Source organism: Streptopelia decaocto (assembly GCF_964273445.1).
Source record: "Streptopelia decaocto genome assembly, chromosome: Z".
Lineage (NCBI taxonomy): Eukaryota > Metazoa > Chordata > Aves > Columbiformes > Columbidae > Streptopelia > Streptopelia decaocto.
The window spans coordinates 39759098-39786983 of record NC_138657.1 but is presented as its reverse complement, the minus strand read 5'-3'; the positions used below and the strand labels follow the sequence as shown (position 1 = coordinate 39786983).

The following is a 27886-nucleotide window of genomic DNA, read 5'->3' as shown; positions in this document are numbered from 1 at the left end:
CATTCAGCTGGCATACTAACAACAAGACATAGGGTATATATGAATTCAAAACATCTGTCCTTAACTGATCCCCTACAAATCCAAGGAAAGAATCAGTGAAACTAGGAAGAGGAAGTTATACCTTCCCCCATTTGTGGGAGAGGTGGTCGGCCAACAATTAAATGTACCATTTTCAACTGAAGATGACAATACTTCCAGATGGGAAGAAACCTTCTCATGAACACTTAAATCTGCTTGCTTGGTTTAGAAGCTAAATATCAATCAGCTTTAGAGCATGTTCTGAATGCTTAGAAACAGGAACAACAGCAAATTCCCCTATGCCAAAGCTTTTAAAACTACCTGTAGTTCCTGTCCATTATCCACAGTAAGCTTGTGTTTATTCTGTTTGAGTAGACTGGTAGTACAATTACTCTGACAGGTGACCAGAAATACTGGCTCTGAGGCAGGATTACACCAGTAGCATTCAGAATTCTGATGGCCCCTATGCACAGGTGTTAAGTAGCACCACCCTACAGGATAAGCCAATTAGATTTACTTACATGCAAAACTATCTTTTTACTTGAATACCTTCTCTGAAATTACAGCATACTTATTTTCTTGTTTCCAGGTCTTCCATTCTCCTCTTACTTACATGATATGCAATAAGGACTTAGATGAAAATTAACCTGCTATGAGGTGTTATAGACAGGGTTTCAGATACTACACATAGAAAATCTATATAACTCGCAGAACTTTAAGATTTTGGAGCTCCAAACTAATGCCACTTCTGTACATATTTCACTAAGTACTCCTCAATGGTTTATCCAAGTATCACATTCAGACTCCCATTCTGATGTAGACAAAAACTTGAATATGGGTAAAAACAAATTACCAATATGGTGCAGCACACACAAATATGAAGAATTTGAGTAATGTCATGGTTTCAAGTGAGGAAAGCACCAATAAGGTTTACATGGGACAAAGTTCTAAGCAGTCACTAAAACAGTCTCTGAATGGATCAGCCACACAGACTCTGAACAGATTTTCTTTCAGAAAAATATACCTGAAAGGCAAAGGATTCAAAATTATGGATGTCTAGAACAGATAAGTGAAAAATGTTTCAATGATCATGGACAAAAAATCCTCCTTGCAACTATATGAAGAAAAATTCTAAAGCAGATCATTGAGCCAGTTGTTACAGTATACAGCAAATGGTATCATTGCACAGAGGAAATAAAAACTTCAGTTCTCACTTTTCCAGTGTCCTAAAGATACAGAGTTGGAACTTTATAATAAAGATATGGGAACAAAATAAGTACGATGGCCAAACTTTTGAACTGAATAGTTAAGAAGAATTCAAAATTTAACTGCATTTAATCTGCCTAAACTAGCAAATACTATAGGGTTCTCTGAAACCCGGTAACTGAGAAAGAACTACTGCAAAAAAATTCTGCATGCTTGTGGGAATAGCAAAAATGCCAGTCACAAACACATCAAAAGATAATGACAGTTTGTTTAGTTGATCCTCTGATTTCCCTCAAGATTTGGTACAATCCTCATAATGATGATTAAGTACCTGTTTACTGATTGGAAAACTGAAATTCTCCATCACTGCAAACATACACACACATGCAAGAACACCAAGTCAAAATTTCCTTTGAGGACTGTTTAGGCTAAGCAGACTCATTTCTGGGAATTTTATAAGTCCTGGCATCTTATATACTGATCTGGATAAAAGAAGATGATGACTCAAAGAGACAAGCTAGTGAAAAAAGAGGTAAAACATCTTATTCTTCAGGGGATTTGTATAAAAAACTAAGTTCTGCATCAACTATCTAAAATGAAAAGAAATCCCTCAAAACTATCAGGTGGGCTAAAAACCTCTACCTATAAACCTCACTATTTCATTAATGTAAGTATTTCTGAGTAAGGCAGGAATACCAACTCCAACTTCCCACCTAAGCAAACGGCACAGGGCTACAACCAGTCTGAAGACAGCAGTAAATAGATCAGCATGCAAGCAAAAGTATCTTTTTCTTAGATATGTTGTTATCTCAGTCCAGATGTCAAGAATTCCAGCCGTACACACTGTTCTGCCAGAGAGGAGAGAGGTATGACAAGTACTGTCAAATCCCGTGTTTCTGGTCCCTGCTTTTAAAGGACATCAAATAAGCCATTTAATAAATAAAAAATAAAAATCTGAGTTCTTTCCAGACTCCAGATTATACTCCTGCATGTTTCCCCACAACCTTCCACATCTTTCTGCTAATACACAGTAAACACATATGTCCATGCTAAACTAATATGCCTTCATCTAGGGGGGGAATAAATAAAGAATGCACCTGTCAGAAGTGAAATCAGTAATTGCAAATCCAAATATTTTTCCATTGGAAGTTTACTACCCCTCTTTTTCCTCTCAACTTTAATCTCTCTCCCCCTCTTACAATAAAAATCTGTCCCTTTCAAACGATATATTTTTTTAGAAGAGGTTGGTAATCAAGTGATATCACGCATCTTTGTGTCCAATTTTAGTGTTGATGTCTCTGCGAATGGATATTTCTCCAATTAGTTTTTACAAGTATATAAAAAACCCTAAAAATTATGAACACATGGAAAAAAATGAAAAGGCCACATCTTCATAGCTGCAGAAGCAACCCAGCCTACAATTGTATTACTGTTATGGCACAACTGGCCCATGACCAAAGAATTATCCCTTCTGGCCACAAATAAATGTTTCAGATCATGTATTTCTTTCCAAATACCTTCCTACACAAAAGCAGGAGTCCAAAGCTCTTGAAATTCATCTACACCTCTAAAGCCCTCTTTTCAAAGTAGCTAGGAAGACAATGTTGCTGAGTACAAAAGAAAGCCACACTAAATCACAACCCTCTAGAAGATTCATTATCTACGCTGCTTATCAATTAGAGGAAGAATACAAAGGAGTAAAAGGATCACAAAATTGTTTAAAGGGGACTCAACAATAGCTTATGAAGTTAGATTTCAAGCTCAGTGTTTAAACATTACAGCTTTTCCTGGAAAAAAAAAAAAGCAGTCAACAACCTAATTTGATGTGAAAATATGAGCACTCTTGCTTTATTATCTATAGATACAGATTGCTTGTATTTAACATTTTAATCTAACTAACCCACTCTTAAACTTGGCAGGAGGTAAGTAATGAGGCAGAAGTACAGCAAGATTCATTCAATAAATCAATCTTCGAAAGAGGTGATTCAGGACTACATTTTCTAACAGTTTGTCCTTGCTTTCTGTACATATTTCTGTACAAGGCTAGACAGGAGTCAGGAATTTTAGTTTCACATTTCATATGAGTAATGTAATTTCAATTTGATATACACGTATAGCTAAAAATGCTGGTATTATACAAGTTATAGTGTATTTGTTTCATTTTTTTCCAATGTTTGAAGAAACAACATGGTGGCAACACAGCACGTTTTCCAAAGCATTTACTTATTCCTGTACCACTGATCAAGCAGCCATACTGTACAAAACAGTATTAGCCTTAAAACTGCTGTTTGTTCTGGTTTCATGCAGATTTTCTGAGCAAAAAACATTCTAAAACATGCTAGTCACTCTGCTATAAACTTAAAGAAAAAATGCTTACCTACACTCTAAACATACGCACAAAGGAATGGGTCAGTGGGAATCTTAAGAAAAAGAGGAAGGTTAGAGAAAATGTAGGTCTGCTGCTCAATGAGGAGGGTGCCTTGGTGACAGATGATACAGACAAGGAAGAGTTAGCGAATGCCTTCTTTGCTTCTGTCTTTACTGCTGAGAGAAGCCCTGAGGAATACCAGACCCTAGAGATAGGAGAGAACGTCAGGCAAAAGGAAGACTTTCCCTTGGTTCAGAAGGATCTGGTTAGAGATCATTTAGGCAAACTGGACATCCACAAATCCATGGGCCCAGATGGGATACACTCATGAGTGCTGACACAGTTGGCAGATATTATTGCAAAGCCACCCTCCATCATCTTTGAAAGGTCTTGGAGAACAGATGAGGTACCTGAGGACTGGATAAAGCAAACATCATTCCAGTCTTCACAAAGGGCAAAAAGGACACTACAGTCAGCCTCACCTCCATCCATGGAAAGGTGATGGAACAGCTCATTCTGGATGTCATCTCCAAGCATGTGGAGGAAAAGAAAGTTAGCAGGAGCAGTCTGCACAGGTTCACCAAAGGGAAATAACATTTAACCAACCTGATAGCCTACTAGGATGGCATGACTGGTACCATCTCTCACAACATCCTCATAGGTAAGCTCACGAAGTGCAGGCTGGATGAATGCAAGGTGAGATGGATCATGAACTGGCTGGATGGCAGAGCTCAGAGGGTTGTGATCAATGGTGCACAGTCTGGTTGTTCTAGCCAGTAGTTCTGGCCTGTAGTTAGTGGGGTTCCTTAGGGGTCAGTGTTAGGTCCAGTTCTGTTCAATCTGTTCATCAATGACCTGGATGAAGAGACAAGTTGCACCCTCAGCAAGTTTGCTGATGATACCAAACTGGGAGGAAGGGCTGACACACCAGAAGGTTATGCTGCCATTCAGGGAGACCTGGACAGGCTTGCAGGACTGGGCAGAAAAGAACCCGATTAAATTCAACAAGGGCAATTGTATGGTCCTGCACCTCAGGAGGAATAACCCCAGGCACCAGTACAGGTTAGGGCTTGACCTGCTGGAAAGCAGCACTGCAGAGAAGGGCTTGAGAGTTCTGGTTGACAACAGGTTGACTGTCAGTCGGCAATGTGCCCTTGTGGCAAAGAAGGCCAACGCTATCCTGGGATGCATTGGAAATGTGTGACCAACAGGTCAAGGAAGGTTACGCTCCCCCCCTACTCTGCCCTGGGGAGGCCACATCTGGACTACCGTGTTCAGTTCCGGGCTCCACAGTTTAAGAAGGACAAGGAATTATTAAAGGGAGCTCAGCAGCAGGCTTGGAAGGTGATTAGGGGCCTAGAGCACCTTTCTTATGAAGAGAGCCTGAGAAAGCTGGGTCTGTTGATCCTGGAGAAGAGAAGGCTGAGTGAGGATCTTATCCATGTTTATAAATATCTCATGGGTGGGTGTCAAGAGGATGAGACCAGATTCCTTTCAGTGGTGCCCAATGATAGGAGGAGGGTCAACAGGCACAGACTGAAGCACAGGAGGTTCCATCTAAACATGAGGAGAAACTTCTTTGAGGGTTACAGAGCACTGAAACAGGCTGCCCAGAGAGCCTGTGGAGTCTGCTTCTCCGGAGACATTCAAGACTCACCTGGACACATTCCTGTGTGATCTGCTTTGGGTCAACCTGCTGTAGCAGGTGGGTTGGACTACATGATCTCCAGACATCCCTTCCAACCCCAACCATTCTGTGATTCTGTGAAATTCAGTCCAACCCTGCCCCAGGGCTGGCAGACCTGGTCAGCGATGCTGGCAGGGCTAGGGAGCAGCTCTGAGGTGATGGCACTGGGGGCAGCAAGCTAAGCAGGGGACAGTCATGTGCTTAGAGGAGTAGCAGTAGGAGCAAGGGTGATCCCCTTGGCTCAGCACCCACCAGCCTCATCCCGCCATGGCATTTTGTTTGGGGCTTCATAGTACAGGGGCAACATTAAATGGAAGTGAGTCCAGCAGAAGGCCATTAAGATGGCAAGGCTGGAGCACTCACTGTGTTAGAAGAGCCTGCAGGGCCAGCACCAGTTCAGCCTGGAGCAGACAGCTTTGGGTCACCCAACAGCTGCCTCCATACCTAGAGAGACAAGGTCAAGTAGATATAGCCAGGCTCTTCAAAGTGCTGCAGTATAGGGCAAGAGAATGTATGGAAAAACATTTTTCCCCCTATGTAGACAGGTACTGAAGAAGATACCCAAACAGCTTGTGCCATTTCCATTCTTGGAGATTTTCGAGACCCAAGTGGGCAAAGCCCTAATTATCCTAGTCTTACCTAACAGCTTGGAGCAAAAGGTTGGACCAGAGACCTCCAGAGATCCCTTCTAACCAGAATTATCTTATGAGTGATCCTATGAAACAAAGATACATGGTGACATAGCTGTAATACTGATCTAGATTCTAATATTCTGTTAATCACCAATGCTGTCCAGCTTTACAGACAGGAGGGATCTACTCTTAACAGGTGGGATGTCTACTCACCTCGCTTGGAACTCTCCCCTTTCACTACAAAGGTAGTGCAAGAGCCACGTTTGCTAGAGTAAAATACCAGCTCAGTTGAATCTGTAAACAGCTGCTCATTTCTTACAGCTAGAACAACACTATTTCATTCAGCAACTTTCCAGTACAGTTATGTCTAGCAGGAAGAAATAGCACAACCTCCATTTTTCTTCATGCTGTTTCATCAGCTGCCAATCACAGCATTCAACCTCACAGCCAGATAGCACTGGGCTAACTGCTTCTGTATGAGAGACACCCTGCTGGGGCTGACAATGACTACATGGGAGGTATTCAGTTATTTGTCCAGCAGCAGCAGGGTGTTTGCTTCCCTGGCAGGGGGGATGGCCCTGAGCTGACCCACAGGCCTTAGCTGCCTTGACCAGCCTCAAAGCAGACTTCCACACACACCCTTTGTCCATGGGTATATCTAAGGTCTGGCCATCTGGCCATGAACTATGCTGCAGCTGCATCTTGCCCTCCTCCAGCCTTCAATAGGACTCCTGCATGGACCCCAGAGCTGACTTGTTATACATGCTTTGTCTGAGACCGTCAGCAGGACCTGCTACCATTACCAACCCTATCCTTCACATCCTGTCAGTGAGGACTATGTCCCTGCCTGTGCTGTGGCCACCTTCAGCCCCCAGCTTGTTATTTGTGGGGCAGGCCTGGACTTGCTGCCCCCCAACAATAAGAACTATATCACAGAAACACAGAATGTTGGGGATTGGAAGGGCCCTCGAAAGATCATCTAGTCCAATCCTCCTGCTGGGGCAGGAACATCTAGATGAGGTTACACAGGAATGTGCCCAGGCGGGTTTTGAATGTCTTCAGAGAAGAAGAAGCCACAACCTCCCTGGGCAGCCAGTTCCAGTGTTCTGTCACCCTCACTGAGAAGAAGTTTCTTCTCATATTTAAGTGGAACCTCTTGTGTTCCAGTTTGTACCCATTGCCCCTTGTCTTATCATTGGTTGTCACCAAGAAGAGCCTGGCTCCATCCTCATGACACTCACCCTTTACATATTTATAAACATTCATGAGGTCACCCCTCAGTCTCCTCTTCTCCAAGCTAAAGAGACCCAGCTCCCTCAGCCTTTCCTCATGAGGGAGATGCTCCACTCCCTTAGTCATCTTTGTTGCCCTGCCCTGGACTCTCTCCAGCAGTTCCCTGTCCTTCTGGAACTGAGGGGCCCAGAACTGGACACAATATTCCAGATACGGTCTCACTAGGGCAGAGTAGAGGGAGAGGAGAACCTCTCTTGACCTACTAACCACACCACTTCTAATACACCCCAGGATGTCATTGGTCTTCCTGGCCACAAGGGCACAGTGCTGGCTCACGGTCATCCTGCTGTCCACCAGGACCCCCAGGTGCCTTTCCCCTACACTGCTCTCCAACAGGTCATTCCCCAACATATACGGGAATCTGGGGTTGTTCAAACCCAGATGCAAGACTCTACACTTGCCCTTGTTATATTTCATTAATTTTTTTTCACCACCCAACTCTCCAGCCTGTCAAGGTCTCGCTGGACGGCAGCACAGCCTTCTGGAATGTCAGCCACTCCTCCCAGTTTGGTGTCATCAGCAAACTTACTGACTCTATTCCCTCATTCAAGTCATTAATGAATATATTGAATAATACTGGTCCCAATACCAACCCTTGAGGGATTCCACTAGATACAGGCCTGCAAGTAGACTCTGCCCTATTGACCACAACTCTCTGGCTTCTTTCCTTCAGCCAGTTCACAGTCCACCTTACTACCCGATCATCCAGTCTGCACTTCCTCAGTTTAGCTGCGAGGATGCTGCCGGGGACTGTGCCAAATGCTTTACTGAAATCAAGATAGATCACATTCACTGCTTTGCTATCATCTATCCACCTGGTTATGCTGAAGCCTTGAATAAGCACAGATGCTAATGAAGACAAGAGGATTTGCAACCTGTCTACCAATACCAAGCAGCACCAAGACAGCAGCTGCTGCTCAAAGGCAGGGTCAACTAGCTGGGGAGCAGCTCTGCTGAAAAGGACCGGGGGATCCCAGTGGAAAGCAAGCCAAACATAAGCCAGCAGTGTGCCCCTGCATCACTCAAGGCAAACCATGACCTGGGCTAAATCAGCAAGAGAATGGCCATCAAATCAAGCGACATCATTACCCCATATTACTTGGCACTTGCTATATGCAACACAGGGTTCAGTTTTGAAATCTACAATTCAGGACAGATACTGAAATAAAGTCTAGGAGCTTTTTGTGTTTGTTGTGTGTGCATGCATACATTTGTGTCCATCAAGACAGTAAGAGGCTTGGAGAACTTGACAGAAGAATGGTTGAAGGAACAGTGTTCATCTACACTAGAGAAGGCTCAAGGTGGATCTTGTCTCCGACTTCTTGTACAGAAAAAGTAGATGTAGAGGAAGTAGAGGTATGCTCTTCAAAATGAAGCACAGTGACAGGCTGCAAGCACAAGGTGTCTTAAGAGAAATCTGGCTTGGATAAGGGGAAACAAATAAACAAAAAACCCATTCACTGTACGAACTGAATACTGGAATAGGTAGCTAAAAAGTGAGGAAAACTCCCTTGATGGAAATACTCAAGACTTGGCTTGATGGGATAGCCCAGCTGATGTCCCTCAGATGATCTCCAGATTCCCCTTCTAAACAGATCACTCTGTCATGCTCTGACTTAGCAAGATATGCACCTAGCAGACAGATCTTGTTCTAGTGGTTGAAAAATCATAAAATCCTCAAACAGAATTCTGGTGAATCCAGCCAGACCTCACACCACACATTATTAAGGTAACCATTATTTAGCATCTCCCTTTGCCTAAGAATTTGGCACAAAATAAATCAAGCCTGATTACAGACAGCAATATTGAAGTTTGTCAACGGCCAGGTAAAGCACAATTTGCATACATACCTACACTAACAGCCTTACATTCTGTGTTTCTACTGAAATCTACTTGTACTGTCACATACTAGAAAACAGTCTGCTTTCATTTTACTTCTTACATAACTAGGAAGTGACTGAAGACTTCATTACAGCCTGTTTCAAAAAGATGGAGCCAATGTGAAATCACTACTGTTTTGAAATTAGGTCCATGTTTTTGAAACACCGTGTACTTCAATGTCATTTGGTTTTACATTGCCCTTCAGATTTTTTCTTTTACCCCATTAACAGATGCTTCCTTAGCAATTTTTAATATTCATTAATACAGCTATCCTGACAACTCTTAAACAGATCATTCTAGACTAGTCCTACCATTCATATTGATTTTCTAATGAAACTTAACATTCATTAGCTCATTTTTTTTAATTTTCCTCAAAGTCACATGATCTCCTTAGCTATACAGGGCTCCTTGAAAAGTTACCAAAGTTTCTCTAAGCATCTATACAATACTGTAAAGGCACAGTCCTTTCAGTCTTATGTTCTACAGAGAACTATAAAATAAAAACATTTTAAGAATGATGCCACAGACCTTCCTGAGCCCTAAGGCATATATTATTTCTAAACATTCCCTAATTCATTCCCTAGTGTATAAGCGTACCAGGTCACTAGTACTTGGCTGCCATCAACCTTTGTCGTGGTTCATAACCTGGTGGTGATGTATTACTTTCTGTTGTTGTTCTACAGTGTTAATCAAACCAGGAGTCTTGCTGCAGAGCTGAGCTGCAGTGATTTTTTTTCTAACACTGGTTATGTGCTAACAACGCTCAGGTATCAAGCCATATGAAATGTCTAGGGCTTGATTTCTTACTCTTTTTATTTAAAGAAGCCATAGTAGCACAAACACCAAGCAATTCAGACGTAGCTCTCAGAATCCCATTACCCATCTCAGTACTTCATTGCGAACCTTCTTCTATCTGGCCATCTGTATTCTTCATGCTGACTTAAATAGTAAAAAATAACCCCTCCCTGATCGCACAAAATACACAAATAAAATTAACTAAACCAAAAGATACATTTATCAAAGACTTCCAAAAAAGAAATATCTAAGTTGCAAGAAACAACATGCATTTCCTAGGCATTCCTAGGTTCTGATATTGGGCAATTTTTTAAGAGAGAAGTGTTTAGAAGAAGTTTCCTCACATTGAAAGCTTTGACATTTAACATTAGCTTAAGGCTTCAAAGCAAACATGTTTCAGTCCTCCTTCCCCTACAAGGAGTATTTTATGTTTATGTCAATGCTGTCCTTTTAGCCCATGTGTAATATCCAAGAATAACTGCTGCTACAGGGCTAAGATGTTTGAACTCTGCATCACAAACAGTGACCAGAATCCTGAATTAATATACTTGTACACAGATATTTTAGCTCACTAGAAAGACTGAAAAAAGAAGCCCAGTGAGAAACATGTGGAAGCTAAAATGCTGTCAAGTATTATTGATAATGCACTAAATTATCTCCTGCCAAACCCTGGATTCCCAGGGCCTGCATTTTGAACTCATGACGAGGCAGTCTTAGGGCAATTGGAGGCCTGAGAATTACAAAAATGGAAGACATCTTCATTCAAAGGTTCTTTTGAGAAACCTAATACATGTTTCTATATATAGCTATTATCTAAGCTCTAAAGCAGTGAAGATGTAGCTTTTGCTTATGTTTTAATAAAAAAGCGAAAGAAGTAAGTTCAGAATTCATAAGGCTTCAGCTTTTAAGAAATCATAATTTTTTAAAGAATTCAGTATGTAAAGAACAATACAGCTGGAATCACTTTAAAACAAACAGTTAGAATGCTAGCCCCATGGGCTTAACATAAAATGTTGCACCAGCAACATCTTAGAGCAGATGCTTGTCACACAAGTATCTTGTGAGTTACAACCTGTCACAAATATGACACCACAGAAACAACAAGCAGGATAGGGGACAAGAACAAATATTTTTTATTTTAAATATTGACATGGCTTTACAGTCAGAAGTAATTCTTAAATTATATCATCTTCAAAAGAGTTCCAGGAAGACTACCTGCTAGTCCTTGCCACTCATCTTTTACACTCATTATAGCCCATCACTACCTCTGCTCTATCTACAGTCTCACATAATCCACCAGTGAATAATCTACCTTACAAAATCTCGCCAGTATTTTTCTGCATGTCCACTGTGGCTCTCAAGTAAAGCATACTGGGGCAAGAAGCTTGCCACATCTTCTGAATTAGAAGTTAACTAGGTGGTGTCATTGGTATTAAGTGTATTTATTAGTCTGATAACCTGCTATTACCAGACTAGAAAGATTAAAAATATATAGGCACCAATTAAAATGAAATACATAAAGCAGTTCTATGCTAAAATCAAAGAAAACGTGCCTGTTTAAGGAGGACAAGAACTTGCTGTTATTTTCAGTGTGCTAATGTGCGCAGTGATTAATAAGTAGAAAGATGAAAATCCGTATTATGTTTGCAGACACAACTGAGCAGCAAATTACTAGAGCTTTAAGTTATCACTTACCAAAATCTACTCTTGTTAGTATGCACTGCATTGGATGGTCAGTTGTATGCCTTGTCGTCGTTGCACCACTTTCATAACAAGTTGCACACAGATCGTAATCGTAGCAAATTAAACACTTGTATCGGCGACCTCGAAAGTTTCCTTTTAAACATGCATCACAGCTGACACCTGTAAACAAATAGAATTGCTTTAAAACAGCAATAAATACACTTTTTTAAATGACGCGGATTTGTTGCTATTGTGTCTCAACAACTAAAAGGAACCAGCCATCTCTGACATGTGCAGCTGACACAAGACTCAATTTTTTTAACACATTTATGTCTTTGAAAGACACTGCTCTCTCACAACTAGAATTCTGAATTCTTGCAGTAAAATACAGGCAAACTCAAGCACCTGAAATAATAAGTTACAAAATCTCTTTGGACGCACCTTCTTATAGGCACCTTTACCTGGCAGTGTTGGCTAGTATTTTGACTGTTCAGTTAGGAATCTTGGGCCACACACTTAAAAGCTGAATAGTATAATTGCAGATTGAGAGGAAAAAACAATAATAACCAACCCAACCACTGAAAAGAGTCCGCTAACTTTTCATCCTTTACTGTCACACTTCCTAATACTTTTAATTCTAAAGAACACCATAACCAACCCTGACATTCTATGTGGGGAAGAAATTATGACCTTTTCCCATTTTAAATAACAGGGAAAAAAAAAAAAAAAAAAAAGGTGTTTTTTGAAGTTAGCTTGCACCAGTTCTCTCCACCCTACTTCTTTCTCAAACTCCGTCTTTGTACTGTGAGACAGTCACACTGCTTGCGCCAGAGAAAACCTCTATACCTTCCAAACGTTTTCACTTTTCTCTGTGTGGTTTCAGTTCTCTCTTGGTTACTTAGTCAAGTGCAGGAAGTGTCTTGTATCCCTGTCAAGTGTAACATAAATTTCCTTCAACTGCAGTACAAATTAAGGGCCTCCACAAAAGAAACCAGTCTATACAATTAAGGCAGGATTTTTATCAATATCCTCTTTCAGCATCAGCTAAGACATGTTCTTCACAGCTTGGTACAAGCACAGACAACTTAGAGAAATGTAACTGCCAGAATGAAACAGTCACACTATCCAACCCCATATATATATATATATATATATATGTATATAATTATTTTTTTTAAAAGCCTAACCAACAGAGAATTGGTGTTAGTTACAGATTTTTTTAATTATTTTTGTTGTGCTACTCCACTTTGTACCATCTGAACAGAAGCTTTACCACACATAATACTGGAGTGCATTGAGGATCACTTCCTAAACCAGGTAACAGACAGTCCTATCAGGGGGATGCAATACTGGACCCAATGATCAGCAATGCGAGTGAACGTATCAGTGAAGTCAAGATTGGAGGCAGCCTGGGCTGCAGTGATCACACACTCATGGGATTTGCAGTCCTGAAGGATGTGGGACAGGTAAAGAGTAAAGTCATGACCCTGAATTTCAGGAAAGCGAACTTCCAGCTCTTCAAGGTCAATAGGGCCTCCTGGTGAGCTGCCCTCAGGGACCAAGGGAGCAGAACAGAGCAGTATTATCTTTAAAGACACCTTCCATAGAGCACAAATGCTTGCAACCCCCAGGTGTAAGAAATCAGGTAAGGAGGGCAAGAGGCCTGCATGGCTGAGTCAAGACCTGCTGGTCAAACTAGAAGGCAAGAAGGAAATGCACAGGCAGTGGAAGAAGGGACAGGGATCCTGGGAAGAGTATAAGGACACTGCCTGGTTGTGCAGAGATAAGGCCAAGGTACAGCTGGAGCTGAACTTGGCAAGCGACACAAAGAATAACAAGAAGGGCTTCTACAAGTAGGACAACCAAAAAGGGAAGGTCAAAGACAGTGTACTCCCCACACCAACTGGCAAACTGGTAATAACGAGGAGAAGGCTGAGGTACCCAACAACTTCTTTGCCTTAGTCTTCATCAGCAAGCTCTCTTCCCACATTTCTTGAGTGGATGAACTGCAAGACAGGGACTGAAGGAGCAAAGTCCCTCCCACTGTAACGGATGATCAGGTTCATAACCACATGTTCTCTCAAACATCTATATTGTCCCTGCTTGACGACTGGCATGTTTTAATAAGATTTCATTTACACATTTTCTTCATGTCAATACTTTTCAATATTAACTTTGGAGAAATTCAGCCATGAAGATAAATCACAGCATGTTTGTATTAACATTTCCAGTGGAAATGTAATACAAGGTCTGCAAACAGATGACTTTCGCTTCTTACAATCAGTTATGAGAACAAGTCTAGAACCTGAGATGAACAGAAAAACTAACATTAGCATAACACATCACTATGGTTGGTGAAGGCAGATCAAAAGAATAACAAAGTTGTAGAGACATCATGCTTTGTACTTGTCTCAAGGTTAATATTTTGCCACAACTACCACATCCTCCCCTTTGAGAAACAGGCTGACAGCAGGGGATGTAACACGTTAGTTTTATATCCTTTTGTGTATCAGAGAATGAAAACCACAAAAATAAAAATGAGAATTAAATTAAAAACCTCAGTTTGGATACTAAACTCAGCCTTAAAACCCCAGACTTCCCCCCAAAACCAGTAGGATCTCTTTTCCAGAAATTATGTCATTTATTCTTCCTTTTTTACAACAGTCTTAAAGTCAGATCCATTACAGTTTTTCCTATTATTACTTGGTTGCCAAAACATCATCCATCTATCCAACCTGGGAACTTGAAACTGAAGTAGGCATGGAAATAATCTCCTCTCATCCTATTCTTTCTACTATAGTACACACTTATCTCCTTATCAAAGCTTTGGGTTTGTTTTTCAATTTTCTCTACTTTAATCTGTACATCAACTGAAATTCCAAACCCCAGACACACAAAGACAACATATTCCAGTCAGCACAGCAACTCTTTCACCAGACACCTATCCAAAATTTGCTTGGATTTACCTTACATTTGCAAATACAGCAGGTATGTTACAGATTCAAGAATGTCAGATTAAACTAGATGCATTCATATTAATCACACATTTTGAGAAGAGAACATGCTCTAGAGGGGTCTGCTCTGACATGGGGAACAAAAGTGAACAACCAACCAAAAAAAGAGCCTGAACTATGTGTGACAAGGATTTAGACATTCAGCATACATTTCTAGTTTGCACTAAATTCTACTGACTTCTAAAAGAATCCTTAAGTGAAACCTTATTAACCCCAAATGAGTTGGTATTCAATGAGAACTCCTGATTCACCTTTTGCAAAGCAACAATTTAGAATGATCAGCATAAGAAATATCCATTTTAATTAGATTACATTTTCATTATTACAGGTGATAGAGGAGGCTTCCTCAATTTTTTTCTAATTTGTTATTGCTCTACAAGTAACCACATACACTGCATTGAAGGTATGATGTTTAATTAAAACCTTGGTGCTCACTGACAAAGAATGTGTTAGGTTGTTTTTTTTCTAAGGTAACACTGTTCCACTAGAGGGAAGCATTGTGCTAAAAGCCTAAGGAATTTTGGTTAAGTTTACATTTAGTTATCAAACTTCAAGTTCTGAAAGTTTCTTCAGAAGTATTCCCTTGCAATATCAACAGTCAGTCTCTCCAGCTTCGTATTTTGAGTGAAATGAATCAGGACATACCTAACAGTCCCATTAATAAAATAAGGTTTTCCCCTTCAATAAAAAATTCTTATTACTTTTATGACAAGTCGTCCCATATCTTCAACTAATCATGGCCAGTGACTTCACGGAAGATATTACCACAAAGCATTTTATCTGTAGCATGCTGAACAGTGATATTCTATTAAACAAACAAACAAACAACAAGCACACGCACGCAAAACACCACACAACACCCAAACAAAAACACCAAAAAAAAACATGAACAAACCAAAACCAGAAACGCAACCAAACACCACCACCACCGCACCCCAAAACCCTCCTTAACACCTTTCCTGCTTTGATTCTGATAGTCAAATATTATTTGCTTTCATGACGTAGAATTATTTTTGCTAGGAATGAACTAAAATTAAAGCCACTTCTCACAGGTTTAACAAGGAAGCAGAGTCTGATTTCATAATGGAGAGAATAATGCTCTACAGGAGTGTGGTTCAAATACCACATACATCAGAATTAATTTTTTACAATTACATGTAAATGTAAGGTATAAAAATCAAGTAAAGCACCCTCAACCTTCAAAGCCCATTTGTAACACAGGAAAGGTTTTTTACACCACTTGGCCTCCTCAGATACTATGGGCAATTAGAATAATAATATTAAAAGCTCAATAATCTGGTCCAGATAAAAATGACCAGAGAAAATGTACAAAACTCAGCAGGTTTTTTTTTTTTTGTTTTTTTTGGTTGCTGTTGTTGTTTTTTTTTTTTGTTTTTTTTTTTTGTTTGTTTGGTTTTTTTTGTCTGTTTTGTTTGTTTGTTTTTCTTATAAAGAACACCTGGTCAAATACAAGCTATACAGAGATCCTGGAATATGTTCCTGCCTCAAACAATGTGAGCTGCTGAACTTTATCAATACTTTTGATGCATCATTTCATTTTCAGAAATTCGAGAGAAAATGTCATCCACTCATCTACGAAGTCTGCATCTGAAGTATTCAAACAGAGAAACCAGCAACATTTAGCTCCTGATAGCAGTATTTAATCCTTGTGCTATCCCTGAGAATTGAACTCCTTTGTTTTAGTAGCACACTGAAGACATTAATTTAACATTCCCTTCAGCAGCTAAATGTCCAAAAACCAACCTTCCCACCTGCAATTCAGGTACTGTTTTGAATTCATCAGTGTTCAGAATGACCACTGAAGTTTTTTAATGTTCAACATAGATACAAAATTAGCCTGTCAATTATTTCTTCTCCAGAGTAAATATGTCAGTTACTTAAGCATTTCTTCCCATTTTACCTAAAGTACTAGAGGGGTTCAGCCTTCTCAAAGAATATGATTGAATTTCAGGGGGCTGGACAAACTTAAGGGTTTCTGCCTTTCAAAAACCCCAACCTAAGCCTTCAAGTGAAGTTATAACAGATGTGTTGCCTCTTTTGTGGAATAAATAAAAGGCTGCAACCTGTACAGTGCATTTCATTTTTATATTCTGAAGATCATAATACACATTTGATACATTTCACTGTAAGATGCTCTTTCAGTGGGTTGCATTGGTTTGGCTGGGTTTTTTAAATAAATTTGCTTGACATCAGCTATCTCATCTGTAGTCTACATGCCACGTGACAACCCCAGGCCATAAACCAAGACACTGTACTTTAGTGGTTCAGCTGTTTCCAAGAATGAAGATAGGAAAATACAAGCCATTTGATAACATAAAAAAAGAAGTGGCAAATGCTTCTTACTTTAATAGCCCAATCTCTTAATGCAGATGACTGCCTAATTTGAGAGGTTAATTTCTAGGAACAGAAACTTCTGTTGTTTCTGTGAAAATTTCATCAGAAAGCCAGCCAAACCATAAAACTCTGGGTTTTGCTTATTTTTTCTCTCCCATGTTTACTAAAGCAGATTATGAAAATAAACATCCAGGACACCTACAACACAGAGTATTCTGCATCATCACTGCAGTGTCAAGTGCTGAACAGAAAATTCACACACCTTACCCTTGAAGAAACTAAAACAACTGCATCCCCTTTCTCATCCTGTGTGCAAGAGGGCTGAACATGCAATATCTTCCTATAGCAGAGGTGAAGAAGCAGCAACCAGACTAGCATGTCTCCAAAAAGAACCAGTAGGATTAAAGCTGCAGGCAGAGATAATGTTGACTTGGAATTGGAAAGAAAGGGGGGGGGGGAAAAATCAGACCTACATGAGACCAGAAAGGCAAAACGCTTTTGTTTTCTGAACAGCACTCCTCCTTCCTCTTGAGTCTGGAGCAGAAACGGACATCTTGTCTCCCCGTTGTCACCAAGTTTCATGAAGCCCTCTTACACAGTGTTTGGTACTTGTCTAGAACTGATTTAAAAAGAAAGAACTGACCACTATAGCTGGCCCAGCAAGTTGCAGCCTTGGTTCTAACGCAGTGTCAGTCAGCCTGCTACCGGAAGTTTTTTTGATTTTTGCTTTCACATTCCACGTTGTGGAAGTTACACACAGAACAGTTTTAGTCATGACATCAGAATGAGCAATTAGTAAGCACTATTAGTAAGCACTTGGAGAACATGCCCAACATCACACGGGAATCACGCAGGAAAGAGAGAGAGAGATGGCTTCCCACATCTACAGTCACCTGCCTTTCCCATGAAACTGACCTTTTCTCTCTGTAATTCCCCAATTCATTCATCATGCCTTCCCATTCTGACAGCACAACAAGAACATTACACTGCTGACTGCCTCGAATCTCTTTTTCAGATATACAACAGAATACATGTCTCTGTTTCACCTTGAGAGCAGGCTATCCTGTGCACCAAGGCAGTTGGGGAAAGGCACTCCAGACACAAACTAGCATCTAGCCAGGTAATTAAGCTTATTACCTAGAGGCCTATGTGAAAGGGATGAAATAAAACTGTGCTAGTTAGATTCATTTTGCTGCTTCCTAATTTGAATTCGTAACCTTTCTAAGTCAGCCTATTCATTTCTATTTGATTATACAAATTATTTTAATAACGTAGAATTACAATCAAAGAACAAGACAACGATTATGATCATTTCTATTTCCCTAAAACATCATCAAAAATTCACACTGGGGGGCTGGGGCGGGGTGGTGGGGTAGCGCAGGAAATCACTCAACATCCCTTCTCCAGATCCAACTTTAATAGGAAGGCCACAATATCTAAATGTAATAACTAGGGCTGTTTTTACTCCTTTGAAAAAAACACTGAAATGCTAACAATACATTTGTAGTTCTTCAACATCTTAATCAAATAACTCATAGATACCTCCTAAAGGATTTACTACTCTCACAGGCAGGCTCTATTATCTCATATGTACTGAACACACTGCCCAGTAGATGGCATCCCATGATACAAATGACACACAGCAAGTCCAAGAACAATTTTGCCGCTATCAGTGCAAACACAAACATCAAGTGAACGTTTTAAGTTTTTTTAAGATAGATCCCAGAAACACTTGTGGTTTTACTACCACCTTGGCTGAAACAGCAAAGTTTTTTTCTTAGATGGCATAACACTAAGCCCTGTGCGTACAACTTTTTTTTTATTATTTTAAATATCACCTTTGCAAAAAATGTTCAAATCAAGCAACAACAATCAATATAGATTTCTTGATCACTGTCCAAAAATCATTGCAAAGTTCATTTCTTACATATCAAATCACTGAAAAAGGAGATACTATACTAATAATTCTGGAAGATGAGGTTTAAATATTGCTCATTTATTCTGCCTGAAACTGGCCAAAATAAGTTCTGTACAAGCACATACACATAAACTCAATCAGTTCTTGTCAATATTAAACATATATTCTCCCTACACAACAAAAAGAGCAATAATTTTCTCTGTAAAAATTTTACATACATATCTGAAGATTCTTACATCTCTCTAAATACACTGCTGGCACACCACACGCATCAACAGAAAACACTCTTGAGGCCGCTGAAAACTCTGGACTACATATCTAGGTGTAATTTTAACAAGAATCACTATACAGCCCATGATACAAAAAAAAAAAAACTGCTTTCCTGACAAGCTAGGTGAAGAGTTTCCCATCATCCATAACAGAACAAACTTGGCTATATTGAAAAGACAGACAAAATAATGCATATCCCTGTGCTAAAATACAGAAAGCAAGCATGAATGACAAAAAGGGAAAAAGTTCATAGAAGTCCTGGGAAACTCCTTCAGATAATATGAGAATGCTGCTGCAGGAGACTAATTCTCAAAACACATTTTTTATCTAGCCTACCCTGTTTGTATCTAAGGAATTTTGTTCAGCAAAATATAAATATAGAATCCATATTTAGTGGAGGAGAGCTATTATGTTTCCTAGAACAGTATTTGCTGTGACTTCTATTTTTTGTTTTATTAGTTTCACAAGTTAGTGCAAACACCACAAAACACTTTTTCTCCAGATACAATAGCCAAAAAAGTGTATTAAGTAGTTACTGACAATCTAAATAGCATTTTCTAGGCTTCATATCCTGATCACTCTTCACTAATTGTTTCTTAAATTCAGACAGAGAAAGCTAGATTACAGTTTTAAGTCCTGGCCCCCTACAGTACAAAGATGTTTTCACTCAGTACCACAGACTTCTGTATTTTCAACAAAAATGTTTAGTATCTTCTCTGAATAGATAATTACATTTAACATATCTAAACATTTAGAAAACAGCAGAATTCTTAACCAGTCATGAGAAGTGATTCACAGTGAAAGGTTTTGCCAGACATGTTTAAGACTTTTAAAGGAGAACCAGAAACTGTGTACATTGCAAAGAATTTTTGACCAGGCGGATCTGGACTTCTAATTTAATATTTGACAGTCTGTCTCACATGTTTCATCACTAGATTAATATAATTTAATTTGACCATCAAAACCATCACAACATGAAAGCCTGCTAAAGTACCATAAAACACATTAAAATTAAGCAAATTGCAACACATTTATCAGAGCACAGGAAGTTTGTAACGTGGCAGCAAAGGGAACTGGCACCAAATATGCCCTTATTTAACAACTCTGTTAATCTGGAAAATGGCAAACAGCATGTGAATTCTATTAACAGAAAAATACTTAAACTGAGGAAGCTGTAAACAGTGCCAGGGCAAGAAAATAACAGTAACAGCGATCGCCTAAATCCTGCATCTAGAAAAATCAATGGCCAAGATTCTCATTTAATAGGACAGCACTGGATTCCTGAGTTTATTTCAGGACTAAAGAGACAACAGAAATACTGAGCTGAAGCAAACATGAACTGAAAGAGAAAACTGGGCTGGAGGAAGGAACATCATACATATATGAGTTTTATAGGTTTAAGAAACACAAGGAAACACTAAGAAAACCCCCCAAAGAAATTAAACAGATTAACTAGTACTTCTCTGTTGAGGTATGCAGAATTAAGAGGTGATCTTCTCAGAAAAAAAAACCTTTGCATATTTTGGTTTCGAGTGTAATTTAAAAAGAGTGACCCAAAAAAAAAAACAAGGAAAAAAAAAAAAACAAGGAGACCAAGACATGTTAAATCAAGCTTCGGAGAGAACCGAGTAGTATGGTTCAACTGAACACATCAGTTAAAGTGTGTGAAGACTCAACAGCCTTAACTCCCTTTTCTATGAGTCACTCTTTTAGGTAGATAAGAAAAAATATCAATACTTGATACACCTGGCAGCCACAAAATTCAACAATTTTTCTTGTAAATGCCACCCTTTGCAAAAAACTTAGCAGAAATTAAATATCCTATTTAGGTACACTCATAGCTCTGGTGTCTGGAATACACACTCAGTTTCGCTTCCTTTTGAACCATCAGACTCACTCCTGACCCTCTTAGGATACTTAAACACTCCAAAAGGAGGCAAACATGGCAAGCTTCTCTCCCCTGCAGCACAGAGAAGAGGTTAATATTCAGTACAGGCAGCAATGCAGGAACCAGGCAGCACTGGCTGGGCAACCACAGAGCTAGAAGTGAAAGATGGAAGTTTTCATGCAGTAAATGCTCCAGCTCTCATGGTAATAACTTGCAATTACAACATGATAGCTGAGACTTAAAGACTTGCACAAGGCAGTCTGGAAATACACAGACTTTTCATGTCAGGGAAACAGATCCAGAAAGCAGCTGCAAGAAGGAGGGAAAGAACAAGTGGTTCTCCTCTTCACTAAAGAAAGCAGTGGTGGTCTGATAAATGGCAGGCAGCCATACCTGGATTTCTACCTATCACCCAACTAAGTTCACAGAGAGGAGCACAACACTTTAACATTTACAGCCTATTCCAAAATCATCAGCTTGAATGGCACCAAAATGTCAGAAAAAGAAATTATCTTTCCTTAACACCATAAGAGGCCTAGGAACTTGAATTGAGTTTCTCTGAACACAGGACAGAATGATAACAAACTTATTTTTAAAAATTGCAACAGGAGGTTAAAAACCTATACTGTATTAAGTAATAGCAGTGTTCTACCCTGGGCTTTCTCAAGCGTTTTTCTTACTATGAACATAGCCTTAGTAACCACTTTTACTCCCACTCTTTGCTACAGAGAACAGCTTCTCAGGCTGGTAATGTGCCTGCAGAAACTACATTTGCTTATGACATGACAGCTAAACCAGAAAAGTGCTGTGGGAAATGCAGTATCCTAAAGCAAAAAAAGTTTTCAGGCCTGCTTCAGGCTCTGAGTTTGTTCCATTCCTCTCTCCCTTTCCAATCCACTGTGGCACACACTTCTTTGCTAATTGCTTATACCTGGCAACCCAGCCATTTCCAAGCCATACTGAAATGCTTACCTTTCTCTTTCTTCCTCTCATTAGGAAGAGTTTAATTTATCTTTATTCATTGTAGTTTCTTTTTTCTTCTCTTATACCACATATGCATAAAGAACCAAAGACTGTAAGAATATCACCTTCTGAACACTTCCTTGACAGTCCCATTCAACCTTTACACATATATCCAACTTAGATTTCAGAACAATTTACTAACCACCCTCTTTGAAAATTACGCAGGTCATTTTCCTAAATTGCTTTCAATCTGTCACTAAACATTAAAAGCCATCATTGATTTATTAATCACAGTTCATGAATCTTCAGTACTTAGGTCTTTTTACTGTAATTAACTCAATCTCTTAAAAAATACTTTTTTTTTTAATTTAGGAAAAAACATTTAAAAAAATTCTGTTCAAGCCTATTCTCAAGGTAAACCCAATTCTCAGGAAAAACACTACAGAACTGGGATTTTTTAACTGAACACACTAAAAAGGAAAGCATCACTTGGGACAAGTATGAAAAATAATTGCAAGTCTGTCAAACAAGATAACAAGGGACTAGTTTACTGTAGAAAACATTAAATGTAAGTTCATCATCTTCACTATTATTTTACCATAAAATCCCAACCATATTAAAAATGTAAGATGGAAGAAGAGTTCATTTTTATTCCTGGAACTGAAAGCTGCCACTTACAATTTCAAAAGGAAAAAACAATCTCTATTGTTATCTGCATAGAAGCTGAAGATACAGTGAAGTCAGTATTTAGAGCACCTATATTCCATTTGAAGGAGAAACAACTCTGAGCAAAACAATCAGTGTGGTTTCAGTGTAGCTGTTTTGTTACAGGTAGAAACACTGAAAGGCAGAATGAAGACGAAAAAATAGATCTTTGTTTTAGCCTGCCACTCAGATCTCTCAAATCCTCACATTGAATTTTAATGAAGCAAATTCCCACGTACTCTGACTTACACCACAAGAGTCAGACAGGTACCACAGTGCTTATGACCCTGCTTCAGACAAAAGCTTTCTGAAGCCCCTCATTCTTACTGTGAATAGGAGACAGTCATTAAGCCTTGCTCTAGAGCAAAACATTCAGAATTAAACGACATCAAAACCATTTAGAAAACTGCATTTCCACAAAGGATCACACAGATGGAAATAGCCTGAAACTTACAGTTGCAGAGGAATACTCAGAACAGGAATCTAATTTAACAATTGAAAAACAACTACACATAAAAAGGAAATCTTGTTTACCATAGATTTCTAAAAAATTGGAAATTGAGTTTTAACAAAAAAACATGCTTTTGTATAATAAATCAAAAAAATAAGAGAGATGTTTTTATTTGCTGAAGTACATTAACAAAGCAGGTGCCTAATAATACTGCACTTTACCAAACAGATCAAATACACCTCACTTCAAAAGTTAAGAAACAAGAACAGGACACACCAATACACATTAGGTTTCACTACCTACTATGGGTGCAGATGCCATGCTGCAGTTACAAAATGTACCAAACAGTATTTTAAGGATACGAGAAAAACCAACTGTACAAACAAATGTGATATATCTTAATTGAAGTAAGTTTTGAAATGATCTGCCTGTGCTCAGCACTATGAAAGAGTGTGCAGGCAGTGTCATCTTACAGATTAGGGACATTTAATACAACACGATATCACACAAGGAAGCGTCTGCTTACTTCAAAAGCATTAATTTGTGAATAGGGACATTAGAAGAACGCAAAAATAGGTTTGGAAAAACCTCAACACAAATTTTAATGAAGTCACTACAAACAGAGTTAATCATCTGCAGACAGGAAATACTTCCTCTGCAAAAAACACATCACAGAATTCCTCCAATCTAGAGGCTGAAGTGCTATACCTCAATCAGTTATCACCCCAAAGTACTTTATTCTTGCCTAGAAAACTTTATGCTAGCATGCAGTTCTCGACAATCCACTCCTTCACCTTTCTGGTCATTTGCCTTTAATTCTGAATACTGCCAAGAACAAAGTATTACCTGAGCTCTGAGATACAATGAACATGACACCTCCTAGTAACTGGTTCCAATACTTAAGTGTTGGATAATATCATAACAGACTACAAAACAACCCCAAACCTATTACAACCCTCCATTATTTTTCATGTGACTTCATCAGTTAAGCTTAGAATTTGCATCCTGCAGATCCTCTGCTTCTAAATAAACTTTCAGATAGCGGTTTGGAATAACACAAGAATGTTATTCATAGCAATGTCTACCACTCCAAATTTGAATAGTAACAGTCAATTATTCTAAGGACTCTTCATTTTTAAAGTGAAGGTTACATTCTAAGGAACCTTTACTTATAAAGTCACTCTTCTATAGCAAAATCTGAAGCTGTATTCTCAGCTCCTCACAAAAGTCTTCCTGAATGAGGAACACTATATGCTGTCACATTCTGCCTGGCAATTCACACGCCTTACACCAAAACAACCTGGTAAAAGATACTTGCAGATCAAAGCATCCAATCTTTCTGTATTCAGGAGGGTTTATTCACCTTTACAGTTTTGCAAAACTGAAGATAAACAAGGGAGAAGAAAGCTGCAAAATGTATCTGACCTCCTCCTGAGCCAAGACACTCTGTCAGCTTCTACTCCATCTTCTTAAATCGGTAAGGTATCTAACTAATACAATTAACAAATACAACTCTAAACAATAAAAAAAAATGGTCATGGTTTATAGCAGAAGTAACCAACTTCCATCTGTACAGTCAGTGATCAAACTACGCTGACATTTTAATCTTATCAGAACACCACAAACGATAGAAGACAGGTATGGAATTAAGATCACCTGAGCTATCTACACATATCTAAATTGAAAAAAGTTTAGTCATGGTGTAGAAAACTCTGCACTCTCTACAGGTTACTTTTGCAAAGCTTAGGTGTCTTTTTCTTCAAGAGTATCCTGAATTCTCTTTCCCAATCTTACCTCATTTTCCACAGGTAAGGTTATGGAGAAAGTCTACTCTGGACATATGAAAAACAACAGCAGCAATAGAATCACAGAATGTTAGGGATTGGAAGGGACCTCGAAAGATCATCTAGTCCAATCGCCCATAATAATTCAGGTGGCGAAGTCAGTGGCATTACTTACTTTTGGAAAGTAGGGAGATAAAGTCAGAAGAAAACTTTGGAAACTGCATTGGTAGAACAGTGTCTGTCCAGTTGTGTGTTCACCACTATTACTCTTGGTGAACGTGCTCTCACAGACCTGATTTCAGCAGTGAATCACAAGACCCTTCTCACTATGGATATTTTCCACTTTTAGAGACAATCCACACTTCAGCTTGATACTGATATACCATAATACCTGTACACTAAACAGTATTTGTGTTAGGCACATCTCATTGTTACTGCCTATATTAAAAGCATATGCATATGTTTGCAATAACTGAAACATTTGCTTTGTTGAAGTGAAAGTCAGGTGATGGTATCCTGAGCACAAACAAGCCTTTGTGCGCAAATTATAGATTTCTTCAGAGATAATTTCCTTCTAAGTATCAAAAAGTAAGTCCAACCAACAAAGGTTTACACTCAGATGCCCAGCAGTTTCAAATTCATTCCAGATGAACACTGATTTCTAAAGCATGTACAGCTAATACACACAAACACAATGTTAAATTATGCAAAAAACATATCACCGAGAAGACCAAACACTGTTTCTTAACAGAATAATTTATTTGGAATACAGAAGTTACTGACCATCATCCAAGTCTTAATACATTTCTGACCTCGAAAATCTTGTATTATCTATTGCTGCTGGTGCTAGGACACTTGATAGAGTATCCAGATAATATCACCTGTTTAACAGCTCACAGCACTGCTGTCCAAGCAGCCACCTCCAGGATGCCTCCAGGATGTTGTTCTAGGCACACACTCAGGTGTTCATTTCCAGAAGCTGCCACAAAATTCCTGTGATACTATCAAGCATCTGGAGACCAGCAATGTCGGTCTGTAGATGTACAGAATTTATTTAGAAATTTGTTTAAAATTAAAATCCTAATATGAATACTGATATTCTCAAACAGCTTCATTCCACCTGTCACATTAGTTCATGCTAATTTCTACACTGTTTATACATAAATACTTCACCTCATCCTTTCAATTTTTTGGGGTAAATACCGTCAAAGACAGCTGGCTAGAAATAATCATCTTCAGCCAAGAATACTGGCTGCTTTAGTATCAATAAGCTAACAGAAGTCAGACCATAAATATAATTTACACTAGGAAACAACTGTTACTGAAGTTATGTAAACAATGGCTCCCCTCAACAAATAATGAAAGAACCTGTCATAACCTGGACTAGTTACTAAAGCCACTTCAACTAATCTAAGAAATAAAACACAAATCAATGTCTTTAACAGGGCAGAGAAACTGCTGCCTGAAAACATTTACAGCAACAGCTATTTTCTGAAATAAGCAATGGCTAGTTGTGCTACCAAGAAACACTAAAGCTTGGATTTTCAACCAAAGAGGCTTATAGAGGCAGGCCCAGGCCCAACCTGGGTCTACCACTGCCCAGGTTGTTTTTGAGAATCCCACCCTAGTGCATGCTACGGAGCAAAGTAGCAGAGGGAGAGCACAGCAAAGGGAAGGAAGCACAATGACAATTAAATAAGAGGGTAAAAGAGATCAAAGACAAAAAGAAGGAAACCAAAGATCATTTATCCTACCAGAGACAGCACCTCTTGTCAGTCAAGACAAGAAACATTGCCTCCCAAAAAGAATCTGGCAGAAGTGGCAGAAGTGATGGGGGAAGACCAAATATGACCTGAGGTAAGAAAAAAAAAAAAAAAAAAAAAAAGGAGTTATGATTTTTTTAAAAAAAAACTTTGTTGCTTCATCTTACTTTTGCGATATATTTTTAATGATTTTAAGCTGGTGTCTTTCTTCAGCTGGATTTTGTCACTCATGGCAGTGGGATGATCCAGATCAAGCATGGAACAGAATCAATTGTATTTTGATTAAAATGTGAAATTCTATGCAAATACTGAAAATAAAAACTAATTTTAAATACCACAGGGAAGCTGTATGAAGTGATAGGTGCGAACAGTGTATGTCACTGAAATGTCCCAGTGAGTCAAAAATTTCTAAGAATGCAATTGCATCTTTAAAACTCAGCGCAATGGAGTCTTCAGGAGACTTTCCTGAGTGCCTTCTAACAAGACATAAAATCCCTACCTGATATCCCACATGCAAATGGGAGAAACATCATGGTTTCCCATTTCCCTGTTTAGTTGTAATAAAAAAGTTCCACACAGGTTCTCCAACTGGAAATCGGGCGACTTTTAGAGAAAGTCTTCTAAAAGCTCCAAATAAAGCGATCACAATAGAAAGAATTAACACACATGAAATTCACTGCAGGGTGACAAATGGGCAATAAAAAGAGGAATTCTTGTACAAAGGCAAATCATAGGCTTAGTCAGTCTAAAAAAAAAAATAATTCATTTAAATAGTTTAACATTAAAAAATATTAAAATTCCCAAAACCAAATTCCATCCTCTTCCTAACACTTTAACTACATTCTCAGAATAAACCTGGGGGGAGGGAAGTAAATTTTCCCAAATATGTCAGAGGCTCCAGTGACTTGTATCCATACTTGAAACTGAATTCTGAACTAGAACCAATGACTTCAAGTGGCAGAAATCCAGCTACCACCTGCACATACCTTTGAAATACATTCTGAATCCTGTGGGTGAAGAGCAGTTATGTGAGTGATAAAATTCATACTAAAGATGAAGACACTTGGTACAGCCCTCACTTATCAACAGTGTCAATAAGCCAAATAAAACTTTTAAAATAGCTCTAAACTGAAACCTCGGGTTTACATATATATTCTAAAATAGCTAAACTAATATGCTTGTCTCTGTGCTCCACACTGAATGCAAAATGGT

General features: G+C 39.0%; 1 protein-coding gene across 2 annotated transcripts in view; it reads right to left on the bottom strand.

Annotated features, from left to right (window-relative positions):
* KCMF1 (potassium channel modulatory factor 1) overlaps nucleotides 1–27886 on the bottom strand; it is a 53297-nt gene that overhangs the window by 17836 nt on the left and 7575 nt on the right. The window contains exons 2-3 of one of the 2 annotated variants that reach the window (XM_082074388.1): nucleotides 26666–26763; nucleotides 11576–11743 (exon numbers count right to left, since the gene is read on the bottom strand). In XM_082074388.1, the coding sequence (XP_081930514.1) occupies nucleotides 11576–11606 (31 nt within the window). In that variant the 5' untranslated portion in view covers nucleotides 11607–11743; nucleotides 26666–26763. The remainder of the gene's footprint in view (nucleotides 1–11575; nucleotides 11744–26665; nucleotides 26764–27886) is intronic. The other variant, XM_082074387.1, reaches the window with a different exon arrangement.